The sequence below is a fragment of the Dromiciops gliroides genome, chromosome 3, assembly GCF_019393635.1.
Source record: "Dromiciops gliroides isolate mDroGli1 chromosome 3, mDroGli1.pri, whole genome shotgun sequence".
Taxonomy (NCBI): domain Eukaryota; kingdom Metazoa; phylum Chordata; class Mammalia; order Microbiotheria; family Microbiotheriidae; genus Dromiciops; species Dromiciops gliroides.
In genome coordinates, this window is record NC_057863.1 from 300,454,198 (window position 1) to 300,467,808 (window position 13,611).

Here is a 13,611-nt window from a genome sequence, read left to right on the forward strand (position 1 = left end):
GATACAGATCAGCAACTTTAATTTACAAAATTGCAGAGTTCCACAATTGCCAGGGACACAGGACACAGTGAGGTTAAGTGACTTCCTTATGGTCACAAAGGTAGTATGTGCTAGAAGCAGGATTTGACCCCAGGCCTTCCTGACTCCAAGGTCAGCTTTCTATCTATTATACTAAAATGCTTTTCACATTTAAACACACACACACACACACACACACACACACACGTGCAGCTTGTGGAGGAACAGAAGTAATATTTAGATTAAGCCAACTGAAAGTACACTTTGTATAACATCTGTATGTTGAAGCATTTACTTCCAGTTGTGACCCAAGCTTTCTTAGCAACTTCACTGTAAAGTAAATTGCTTTCAGCGTACACTAACACACTAGAGGCAGCTGGCTGCACCTGGAGTCAGCAAGAGCCGAGTTCAATTCCAGCTTCAAACATTTACTAGCCACATGCCTTTGGGCAATTCACTTAACCTGTCTGCCACAGTGTTCTCTTCTATAAAGCAGGAATAGTAATAACACACACCTACCTTGCAGGGCTATTGTGAAGAAAAAAGGTAATATTTGGAAAGTACTTTGTAAACCTTAAAGCACGACATAAATACTAGCTGTCATCAGCATTATTGCTATATCACTCATTCATTCAATCAATAAACATTTATTAAGTGCCTACTATGCTAAGACACAGGGCCTCTATTAGGTACTGTGCTAAGCACTAGGGATACAAAAAGAGGCCTCAAGGAGCTCACAATTGAATATCATCATCATCATCATCATTATTTATTTTTTTTTTTGCAGGGCAATGAGGGTTAAGTGACTTGCCCAGCGTCACACAGCTAGGAAGTGTCAAGTGTCTGAGGCAGGATTTGAACTCAGGTCCTCCTGAATCCAGGACCAGTCCTTTATCCACTGCATCACCTAGCTGCCCCATCAGTATTATTAATAAACTAAAAACCCAAGTTAGCATGATAATGTGAAAATGCTTGAGAGGTAAGATAGAAATGAATGGCTAAAATACTTTAAAATCTAGAAGTATCCATTTAAGTCTCTAGATTTCTAATTTATACATCCAGAACGACAAGTTGCAGGATCTAACTGTAGCAAGTAAGTATATATTGCAACATATGGCAGTTTTCTGAATTACATAAGGGCATTTCAATGTACCATGAAAATCCATTCACCATAACCCTAACAAAATATTGACACAAATGGATAGTTTATTTTTTAAGGTTCAACTAATCTTCAGTCTTCTTACCAACCTTTTCTACTAATAGCAGTAGTGTCTCCTGCATGATATAGACAATCACTAAGAAACAAATTCTGACAAAGACATAATTTCTTCACTTGTGATAATGTAAGGGATAGAAACAAAATGAACTCATAAAGTTGATATTTAAATTAAATTTCAAGTAACTTACCTGCACAGAATATTCTTAGCTGTTGGACGGGAGATATAAGTTGCAAATGGGTAGTGAATAGATCAACAAATGCTCCAGGATAAACAATGAAGATAAAAATTCCAAATCCATTAAATCGAACTTGTTCTCTAAGAAATAGAAAGAGGAATAAGAATTTAATAATGTTATTTCAGTTCACATATCAAGAGCTAATACAACACTAAGCTTTTACACACCAATTTAAACTTTTGCTAAAAAAAGTTCCTTTTATTCAAAAAGTTCTCAATTTTTATTTTTGCCAATGGTACAAAAAACTGAAGGTAATCTATGTGAAAGAAAAACTGAAATGGATTGCCATGTTTTGTAGCAGCATTAGAGCTATCTACCTTAAATAAGATACTATTCTGCAAAAGGGCAAGTTTAAAATTGAACGAATGACTGACTGTAAATTGAATTTTCCATTTAAAAATTGTTATTAGATGTCAATCTAAGTGGTGAGCTTTGAAACAATACTTCCTTTTAAAGCTTTGGTAACATACAATAGAAGAGATAAAGTCTGATTACATTACCGGATAGCTGCCACCCCATGGCCAATTTCATGTATGACACCACTAATAAGGATTGCAGTAAAGAAATAGGTCAGTTGGCTGACAGGTAAATTTACACCAGGAACCTGTTCAAGCAAACAACAAAACACACACTAGTGTAACAAATGATTAAGAAAAAAAGATTATTTTAAGTTGTTCTTATCTTGGCTTCCAATTACAGTAGTAGTATTATTATATTGTCATGGCTCTTCTAAACATTCCATATAGCAAAAAGAGGCATGAAAATAAATGGTTGTTTTTCATTTCCACCATAAGTTTTACTTTATTAAAATTTTTTCTATTATAAACTAAATAGACACAATTAAATAAACACAAAATCAATCAACAAGCATTTATTGATAGCTTACTCTATGCTGGACAGTGCTAAGCCCTGGGGACATATAGATAAATAAAAAGTAGTCCTAGGCCTCAAGGTACTTTTGAGGTGCCTACGATGTGCCAGAGACTATGGCTATAATGACAAAAAAGAAACAGCCCCTGGACTCAAGAAGCTTCTCTAATTGAAGGACACAATGTGTGTATGCATGTATATGTGCATGCATCCAGTGAGAGAGGGAGAAATTAATGTATATAAAGTTCTGATCTCACTTCATAGACATCATTCCCTATTTTTTTTGGATACTTCATATTCCTGTCACTCATTCATAGCTCTATATCTTAGTATTCTATGACTATCCCATAATACAGTCTGTCATTCCTTAGCTGTTGGTCACACAGGTTATTTCTAGTTTGTTGCTATTACAAATAAAGCAGTTAATATGTATATAAATTTAAAAAGATATAAAATGGCTACTCAATTATATGAACTATGGTCATTTTCCTATAACATATGTAATTGCTAATCCTTTTTCTTTATCCGGCCAGTCAGAAGAAAGAGAAGTAAAAGGAGTCATGTCATATGTGTTAGGTTATCTAGTACTTGTGCTACCTCATGAGCTGAGAGTGGTCCAGAGCAATGATGAAGGTGGTACCTCCCCTTCTTTCTAGGAGTGAGGGACAACAGATGTGGAATACTGCAGATCCTGTCAGATTCCACTGAATCTGCTTTTGCTGAACTACTTTTATCCCCCTGCTTTTTTTTTTTTAAATCCCTTGTTATTAGGCATAATTTGCTGGGTGAAGGAAAGAGGCATATAGTTAGAAATAAAGAAGATACAAAAATAAGAAACTTTATTGATAAAATATTTAAAAACAAAAAAAAATAAAGGGAAAAGAGAAGTTACTGGCAAAACTAACAAGCCAGTATAGGAACATGTTAGGGTTCCTAAAGGGCCCTCTGTTATTACTACAAGGTTCCCAACATCATTTACCAGTCATTACAACTGTTTTCCCTTGAAAACAAAGTTAGTTCAATTTTAATGTTCCCACATACAAGTTATATTAATATATATACACACACACACAGAAGGCATTAGGTAGAGAGTATAGTATAATATAGTGTATGGCCTAGAGGCCCTCCCTGATGTGATTTTTTTTTTTTTTTTTGGTGTGAGGCAATTGGGGTTAAGTGACTTGTCCAGGGTCACACAGCTAGTAAGTGTTAAGTGGCTGAGGTCGGATTTGAACTCAGGTCCTCCTGACTTCAGGGCCGCTGCTCTATCCACTGCGCCACCTAGCTGCCCCGCCTGATGTGATTTTAAGGGAAAATTATAATCTTAATTTCCTCTGTTTCTCAACTAGAAAATTATACTTGTGAGAAAATAAAGCTATATACAGAAACTAAGCACTATTAAAAATTAAAATAATTCAGAAAGTAAAGCATTTGCACATATAGAAAAGACATGATGGCTACAGGCCTAAGTATTATATAGGTGTACCTTTTAATAGCTGAATTAACCAAAAAGTTGTGTATAATACAACATTTATAAAGCTATTGTTATTTTTAATGTACTAGGGGAGTCTTACTTTTTCTTTCTTTCTTTCTTTTTTTTTTTATGGGGCAATGAGGGTTAAGTGACTTGCCCAGGGTCACACATCACATCTAGGAAGTGTCAAGTGTCTGAGGCTGGATTTGAATTAAGGTCCTCCTGAATCCAGGGCTGGTGCTTTATCCACTGTACCACCTAGCTGTCCCCGGGAGTCTATTACTTTAAAAGGAAACTTACAGCAAATACTTCGGTAGGGTTAACATAAATAATCATCCCTAATGTAACTGCTTTGTAAAATGTTATAATTAGGATTCCCATTTGTAAGAGGTCTCTCTACTTAAAGTTCATGAATACTCTAGCCCTCCTCCAATCTGCTTAGAGAACCTGAGTGTTTTGTATGGAGAAAAGGAAGACACTGAGAAAAGCAACAATAATGGCATAGGAGCAGACCAAGGTGGCCAAGCCCACAAGGAAGGTCCTTCTAGCTTGCCTGCCTATGAGGGAGGACCTACCTGAAATTTTTTTTTTTCATTTCTACTTTGTTATAAAGCCTGAAATCTCATCAATTGGAGATTCTTTTTACAAAAGAATTTTAAAAGAATTATAGTGACATACCTTTTTTAATATCTCTTTCATTTCTAAATACACGCTGTCCCCAAAGTCTTGGTGCTGTTTTAAGCTACTAAAGCTTAAAATATTTGAAAACAAAGGTGATATTAAAAACAAACATAAAAGAAAACAGATAAAGGTGACATAAAAAAGACTTGAAGTAATACACTAAGACTTTTGGAATGCTCTGCATATCCCTCTCCCACTTTCTACCTATGAATCCATCTCCTGAAACAAAGAATTTTTTAAAAAAAGGGGAAAAAAAAGCAGTTCAGCAAAACTAACCAACATGTCAACCTTGCCTGCTGGGATATGCAATATTTCACACCCATGGTCCCCCTTCTTATTTCTTCTTTGGGCCAACCTTGGTCATTATATTTAGGATCACTGCATTAGAGCTGAAAAGGACAACAGAGGTCATTTAATCAAGGCTCTTGATTAAATGGTAAGGAACTGGGGCTCAACAAGATTAAGTTATTTACCCAAGGTCACACAACTACTAAAGAGTACAGCCAAGCTCTGACCCTAGGTCCTTAGCTCCAAATTCAGTACATTTGCCATGGCACAAAATGTGTAGTCTGTTGTTACTGTTGTTTTTTCCACTGATATTGTCAGAGTCCATGTGTCACCATGTGTATTATTTCCCTGATTCTGTGGCATCCTCTTTTAGACACGTTATTATCCATGGGAGGATTAAAGGGCTCTATCAGTCATTCACTTATCACTCTAAATTAGTTCAATTAAATTTCTGTAATATTAACACCTGGCTGAGATCAAATATGTCTAGAGAATGGGAGTTTTGATTGGCAAGATGGAATAGAAGATAATTTTGGAGTATGGACAGTTAAGGGAAGATTGGGCAGGACGTTACAGTAGGAAACTTAAAGCAGCATGAGGACATTGGTTGTCTGGGGATAGGAGCTCTCAGAAGTGGGAAAAAGATTCACAAAGGAAGATGAGGAAGATGCATGTTTATTCTCAAACTTCCTCTCTGTATCACTCACTAGCCAGACAGCCTTACCTTATTTGAATAAATCAAGAGATGACCAATGGGTGCCATATTTTCTTTTACTGAGAGATAAGCAGACATTTGTGACAATATAAAAACAACAGCTGGCAGCTCATAATAGCTAGCTGACCAGCACCTGATATGACCCTCCCTATGCTCTACCCATGCCATGAGTCCACTAGGAATTAGTTGTACTAGAGTACTGATCTCTACACAATTCTGAGTCCCAAATTCTTATGCAGTAATAATACTAGACTAATCCCGCAGGGCATCAAAGAGTAAGTAGAACACAGGTTCCTGCAGCTTCAGAAGCTCAATCTAATTCTGCAGATATGACATGTACATAAAAAATAAAAATACACGGGGATCTCAGGGCAGTCTAGAGGCTGTCCAAATATAGCTCTGACAATACAAGGAAATACTTTAGTAAGCTCAGTAAAGTGAGAGGGCAACCTTTGAAATAACTTGTTCTCATTGTACACAGTGACAGCAACATTGTGTGATGATCAACTGTGATAGACTTGGCTCTTCTCAGCAGTGAAATGATTCAAGACAGTTCCAAAGGGCTCATGATGGAGAATGTTTTCCACATCCAGAGAAAAGAACTGTGGATTCTGAATGCAGATTAAACCATACTGTTTCTACTTTTTTTTGTTGATTTTTTTTTCTTTTTTGAGGTTTTTCCCTTTTGTTCTGATTCTTCTTTCACAACAGGACTAATGCAGAAATATGTTTAATGTGATTGTACATATATAACCTAGATCAGATTGCTTTCTGTCTTAGGGAGGGGGGCAGGAAGGGAGAAAAATTTGGAACTAAAAATCTTAGGAAAACAAATGTTGAAAACTATTTTCATATGTAACTGGAAAATAAGAAAATACTTTTGCGATAAAAAAGAAATAATTTGTTCTCTACATGAATGATATTTTGCCACTCTAGACATGAAGCTAAGGAGAGAAGAGTAAATCTTTCTGGGACCTCCTAATCCTGATAAGCCACTGACTAGATACTACCATCAAATGACTAATTCTCTGCAACTAATTTCTCTTTAAAATTTTAAATATGATTTATTTTTAACATTTAACATTTTGAGTTCCAAATTCTCTCTCCCTTCCCTCCTCTGCAAAACTGAGATGGCAAACAATATAGCAATTATCCATGTGAAATCTGGCAAGACATATTTCCATATTATCCATATTAGAAAAAATTTAAAAAGCAAGCAAAATAAAGGGAGAAAACTATACTTCAGTTTGCATTTGGAGATCATCAGCGCTTTCTCTGGAGATGGATCACATTTTCCAGCATGAAGCCTTTGGAATTATCTTGGATCACTGTATTGTTCAGAGCAGCTAAGTCTTTCACAATTGATTATCATTACAATATTGCTATTAATGTGTGCAATGATCTACTAGTTCTACTCACTTCACTTTCTGCAACTAATTTCTAAGTCCGTCTTCACAACTACTAGTGACCATAAGTAACAAGCCTACTAATGGCTGTAAGTAACACATTAAGACTAGGGTTAAGTTGCTAGCTTGTTTTTTTTTTTTAAAGACCTGCTACAAAAAATTAAAGACATTTTTCAGTTAATATAGATCTTATCAGTAAGACCACATCCTTGACTGAAATTGAGAGGACAAATGTAAACATTTCTAATAAAAATCAACTGACACCAGCAAAGTCAACAGGGAAGAGGGTATTTACTCAGGAGAAATGTAAAGTTGCATTATTTCTACTATTTACATGATCCATAAATGTAAAAACAGATACATTAAAGAGACAGGATGTGACCTCAGAAAGAGCTCTATGGAAAGAAAGCGTGATGATCTTAGCCTCGGAAGCCCAGAGTTCAAGCCACAGCTATGATACTTAATAGTTGTATGAAAGCATCACTTCACTCTTTATACCTTAGTACCCTCATCTATAAAATGGAGAAGATAAAACTTGCAATACCTAACTTGCAATATCTACTTTCAAAGGGCTACTTCAAGGGAAGTGTTTTACAACCTTCAAGTGTTAGAGAAGTGTGAGTAGATGTCACCAAGACACCCTAACACATAACTGACAATGTTTACTCAGAAAAATATTTTACTATGAAAAAAATGGGCATTAATTCATAGAATTTAAGTGTACTCTAAGACCTGGGGAGGTGTAAAATTTTGCTAAGAACAAAATTGCAACTTTCCCGTATAGTGATTTGAAGCTAGCCCTGTTGTCCCTTTACTATACTACTTTAAGAGATAATCTTTAAACAGCAACATGAATGACATGTGTTTACCCCAAAGTATTAACTCAATTTCGTAGTAGGTTTGAAGAAAAAAAGAAAACTTCTACCTTTACTAGTAATCTTGCACATAAAATGCAAGTGTATAATCTTTCTAGTATTCTTATCTTTATCAATCTAAAATGATTACTATTACTGCCCTACTAGTCTTTATTAACCACTAATTACTTCTATTAAAGGCATCAATTCACATTAATTTCTCTCATTTTTGAAAAGAGATCTACATATATTTTGGCTAAGTCACAATATTTGGAAAGCTATGAGACTTATAATCTATGTTCATGTCTACCTTTGGAGGAGTTGTAGTGAAAAACAGCTATGGGAACATTTTCTGTACACATTTCAAGAAATGGGGAAAAAAAAGGCCACTGACCACAACTTGTAGCATCCGATCATTCTGAGCTGAAGGGGCTTCAGTCAACATTTGTGACAAAGTTTGTATCAGGGTTTTTCCAAGGAGGAGAATAGAACTGAACATGGCAATTATTCCAAACACCATTCCTAAATTGAACCTGTCACAATGAAATTCAGATAAATATGGAGTATTTCACACCTCAAATATCATTAGGTTCAATGATCAGTCATATATTTTACTTACTAACTCAAAATAATGACAAATAAAGAAAATGTAGCTATGTCTCTGCTGTATCAATCTCAGACATGTCTACTGAAGTAGGAGAAATTGATCAATCTGAAAAATAAATTATATCTCCAAAAAACTGTTTTGTTGAAAAAGGCACCACTGACAAGTTTAGCTAACTCTCATAATTTAAGTACACATAACAATCAGAATAGTGCTTGGCACTTTATCCAAACAATATATCCTCCCCATTCTTGTAACCTTTGGATTTATTTATACATTTTGTAATTATTGGACTTATTTTACATACATCTCACTTGTTTTGCTGAATAGAGGCAATGTATGTGTACATATATTACCTAAATGTAATGAGTATCCAACTATTCAGTACCATTACATGTATGACCTTGTATTACATTTGTTGATTGGGTATTTTGATTTTAAATCATCATGTTTTTATATTGCAATAAATACAAAGTTATGATGTTAACAAATGTTAGTGCTAACTTGAGTAACAAATTAATATCATTGTTCCTATCACCAAATAAAGCCAAAAACAGCACACAAGGAATACCACTGGTAAAGCAGCCTGGGTTTCCATCGTCCCCAATCGTAAAAGAGACGATTGAAGACAGGGGTTTGCCATCGTATATGAAAAGGGGAGATGCTCAATCCAGAAGATGTCAGCCATTCTTCATAAGAAGTCTTCAAAGAATCTGATGCCTAGGAGAAAGAAGTGATCATGTAATTTTTTTTTTTTTTTGCGGGGCAATGGGGGTTAAGTGACTTGCCCAGGGTCACACAGCTACTAAGTGTCAAGTGTCTGAGGCCGAATTTGAACTCAGGTACTCCTGAATCCAGGGCCGGTGCTTTATCCACTGCGCCACCTAGCCGCCCCCGATCATGTGATTTTGAAGACCAACTTTTAAAGATATTTATGAAAACCAAATAGAGCATTTCCTATAGATTATCAAGACTAAAATAACAGATTTGGAGCTAGGAGTCTTAGATATCACCTAATCCAACGCTCTCATTTTATAAATAAGGAAACAGCATTAGTTTAAGAGGCACTCAACAACCTACTTGAACACTTTAAGGTTTAGATTTTTCTCACAATAACTCTGTGATGGAGGGAATGTACCTGTTTTAGAGATGAAAGGTACTAAGCCATAGAAAGCTTATGTGCATTACCTATATTCAGTTAGGAAGTACTAGTACTAGAACCCAGAGCCTGTAACCCTTAGTTCAGTGTACTGACCATTTTATGGCACTTAGAGAAAGATGCTGCATTGTTTTTTTTTTAAATCTATAAGCACAGTGAACATGTTAGTTGCTCTTCACAGAGTGAAGAGGGACTTGAGAAGCTATCTAGAACAACCTTCTGATTTTACAGAGAGCCAGGGGAATGAAGAAATTTCCCTGAGGTCACACAAGTAATAAAAGGGATAGAGACAGGATTTATTTTTTTTCGGGGCAGTGGGGGTTAAGTGACTTGCCCAGGGTCACACAGCTAGTATGTGTCAAGTATGAGGCCCAATTTGAACTCAGGTCCTCCTGAATCCAGGACTGGTGCTTTATCCACTGCGCCACCTAGCTGCCCCCTAGAGACAGTATTTAAAGTCAGGCCCTTTTACTCAAAAGGTAGGATATTTTCTACTGTACCAATCTTCCATTTCATCATTAATGTGGTCAAATAACAAACTATCACATTCCATTTAAAAATTGATACCATGTAAAGAGTGCTGACTGTTCCCTGGTTCAAATTGTTTAAAACTCTGCCTGTTTCCTCATCAATAAAATAAGGGAAGAAGACTAGAGGGCCTCTGAGCTCTCCTCAATCTCTAAATCTACAATCAGTGATCTTTATTTATGGAATTTTCTTTATGTAAAGTGGGATTTCATTCTTTTCCTTCATTGTTAGGGGACTGAGGAAGGGGGATGATATAGCAGGAAAAAAAAAAAGACTGGAAACTAAGAAACTTGGCTTTTGACTTTGCCACTAACTAGCCATGTGCCACTCTGCCACCTCTGAGACTACTTCTTGTTCCATAAAATGAAGGCACTGGACTAGAATAGAGGTTCTTAACCATTTTTTGTGCCATGAACTCTCTCTGCCAGTTTGGTGAAGCCTATGGATCCTTTCACATTTAATGTTTTTAAATGCATAAAATAAAAGCTAGGATTTATATAAATGCTTTAAGGTTTGCAAAACACTTTACATATTAATTTACTTGATCCTCCCAACAACCCCATGAAATCGGTGCTAGCTGTGGGAGCCTAGGCAAGTCATTTAACTTTTCTTGGGGCTTATTTTCCTCATCTGCAAAACGGGGACAATAATAGTACCTATCTCCCAGGGTGGTTGTGAGGATTTAATAAAATAATTAATTGTAACCCCCTTAGCACAGTGTCAGGTATATAGCAAGCACTACAGAAATGTTAGCTATTATCCTTATTTTATTGACTGAGGGGTAGATAGTCGATTCTGTCCAGGATCTGCACAATTACCTTAAGTGTCTTGAGTTAGGATTTGAACTCGGACGTTACTGACTCCAAGTCTAATCACCTCTATCCACTGTGCCACCCTTGGGAGAAAGTGAGGTGCCTTGCTCAAAATCATCATATTGCTAAGAAGCAGAACTAGCAATAACGTTTCTTAGAAAACAGAAAAAAAGGGGCAGCTAGGTGGCACAGTGGATAAAGGACTAGTCCTGGATTCAGGAGGACCTGAGTTCAAATCCGACCTCAGACACTTGACACTTACTAGCTGTGTGACCCTGGGCAAGCCACTTAACCCTCACTGCCTCGCAAAAAGAAAAAATAAACAGACAAAAAGACAACAAAACAAAACCCACGTAACTTGACCCCCACCCGGCAGGGTATCCCCACTCCCAAGTCATTAGAGGGACAAGGCTACAGTAATTTGCAGCCATGGGCACGAAGTGAGCCCACGTGCTGGGAAGAGGGAAAGAGGGGAAGGGAGGAGGAAAAACTGGAGGGAAAAGAGGGAGGATTGGGAGGAGGAGGGAAAGGCCAAGACTGGGAGGAGGAAGAGGGAAGGACTGGGAGAGGGGAAGGAGTGAGGGGTCAGGGCTAAGAAGGAGGTGAGGGGACCACCAAGGAAGAGGAGGAGGAGGAGGAGGAGGAGGAGGAGGAGGAGGAGGAGGAGGAGGAGGAGGAGGAGGAGGAGGAGGAGGAGGAGGAGGAGGGGAAGGAAGAGGACGAGGAAAAGGGGCGACTACTTGGAAGGAGGGAGAAGGGGGCAGCACTGGAGGGATGGGCTTTTCTTAACCCCACGCACTTCCCACCCCACCCCCACTTCACGCCCTGGTCAGTTTCCGCTCCCGTAGCCTGAGCTCCGGGATTCCGGAGCTGAGAATCAGGAGGGGGAGGGGCCCGGGCCCTCACCTTCAGCAAGGTGTCGGCCAGGTAAATGGCGCACCAACCCCCCATCACCAGCACGACCAGCGGAATCGGGATCATGGTAGGGGCTGCCAGGAAGGAAGGACAAATCTCCCTCCCGGCATCCACCGACCCTTCTCCGAACCGCGGCGTTCCTACTGACAGGCCATCTGGGCCGGAACCAAATTACCGCCGGCCTCTTTGCGTTAAGAAGCTACGTTTTCCAACCGGATACTTCCGGCTAGAGAACGCACAGCTGAGCAAAGGGTCGCGCTAAGTATTTCCTCTTTTCAGCTTAATGCGTCGGCGCGTTTGCGTCTGGCGTCAGCTTTCTTAGCCCGGGGATTTAACCCTTGCGTGGCTGTAGCTTTTTTTCCCCCCTACGTGACTTTACCTCCCCTCTCCTTTTCCCCTCCCTCTCCCCTGCCCTGTGTTAAATGGTCTCTGTTGACTTACGTTTGCTGCCTTCTCCTTTTGTGATCAAATACCTATTGTCCACGGAATTTTTGCAAAAGGATTAGTTAAACAATATGTGAATAATGGAATTTCCTTGCTTGAATTTATTATAAATAAGATCTTTCCTTTCTCAATTTGCGTAATGGTTTAAAGTGATCCTGCAGTTTGAACCCAGTTAAGCAAGCTTCCATTACAGCAGTAAATATCTTTTTATTGTCCTATTTTGATTCAGCTTGAACAGACATTAGCCCTCACTGCAGGGTACTGTATCTAATTTCCTGTACAATATTGGGCCTCAAATGTAATAAGAGTTTGCAGTCTTACTGAAAAACAGCTATGAATTATCCGAAAGTAACAAATCTCTAGTCTAAAATCTAGCCGCCTACAGGAAGTAGTCCCTCATCCCTCTTAAATCTAGTTCTTTCCCTCTGTTAATTAGTTCCTATTTATCCTGTAAAGTAAATTACTTTGTACATGCATGCATGTTGTCTCCCCTTTTAAATTGTTAGCTCCTTGAGGGCAAGAACTGTATTTTGCCTCTTTTTTTTTTTATCCTCCTTTGCTTAGCACAATGCCTGGCACATAGTAAATGCATAATAATATTTTTTGATTGATTCCCTGGATAATTCATGTTCCTAGGTGGATCACCTCTCATGGTTCAGGCACTCAATGTAGTGTCTACTGTTATCTGCTGCAGAGTTAATTCTTTTCTGCTGAACTTTTGACATTTTTAAGAATTTTTGTTTTTGTTTTTTTGGCTTCTGGGGCTTCTTTCTCCAAAGGCTATATTATATGGCTCTTTTGTAAGACTGTTCTGGTAGCATGTCTAGGAGTAATCAATAAATTTTAGCCTTTTTATTCATTATGCTGTCACAACTGCACAGCACAGAAAATGGAGCTTCAGGACAAGATCTTTTTATTCCAATCAAGTCCCTCCCCTCAAATTATTCCCCTAGGCTCCCTCTATATTTAGATGGGGATGAGTAAATTCTATCCTCATTATTTCTGCACTCCCACCTTCACTTACCCAAGTAACCACTGTTGTTCAGTTGTGTCTGACTCTTCCAGACCCCATTTAGCATTGATACTAGAATGATTTGCCATTCCCTTCTCTAATTCGTTTTACACATAGAGGAAACTGATGCAAACAGGGTTAAGTGACTTCTCCAGGGTCACACAGTTACTAAGTGTCTGAGACCAGATTTAAACTCAGAACGATAAGTTTTTCTGACTCCAAGAACTGTACCACATAGCTGCCTCTAAGAGAGAAGAAAAGTATAAGAAGACTGGAAAAATAGAAAGGGCCCAAGTTATAATGAGCTTTAAATGCCAAACAGAAGTTTATTATATTTATTCCTGGAGGCAACAGAAACCACTGGTGCTCACTGAGA

At 37.9% G+C, this 13,611-nt stretch overlaps 1 protein-coding gene across 1 annotated transcript in view; it reads right to left on the reverse strand.

Annotated features, from left to right (window-relative positions):
- Positions 1-11,999, reverse strand: part of MBTPS2 (membrane bound transcription factor peptidase, site 2) — a 43,060-nt gene extending 31,061 nt beyond the window's left edge. Inside the window, exons 1-5 of the mRNA XM_043996837.1 lie at positions 11,771-11,999; positions 8,937-9,085; positions 8,156-8,294; positions 1,974-2,077; positions 1,426-1,553 (exon numbers count right to left, since the gene is read on the reverse strand). Coding sequence (XP_043852772.1) covers positions 1,426-1,553; positions 1,974-2,077; positions 8,156-8,294; positions 8,937-9,085; positions 11,771-11,845 — 595 coding nt within the window. The 5' untranslated portion in view covers positions 11,846-11,999. The remainder of the gene's footprint in view (positions 1-1,425; positions 1,554-1,973; positions 2,078-8,155; positions 8,295-8,936; positions 9,086-11,770) is intronic.
- Between the last annotated feature and the right edge of the window lie 1,612 nt (positions 12,000-13,611).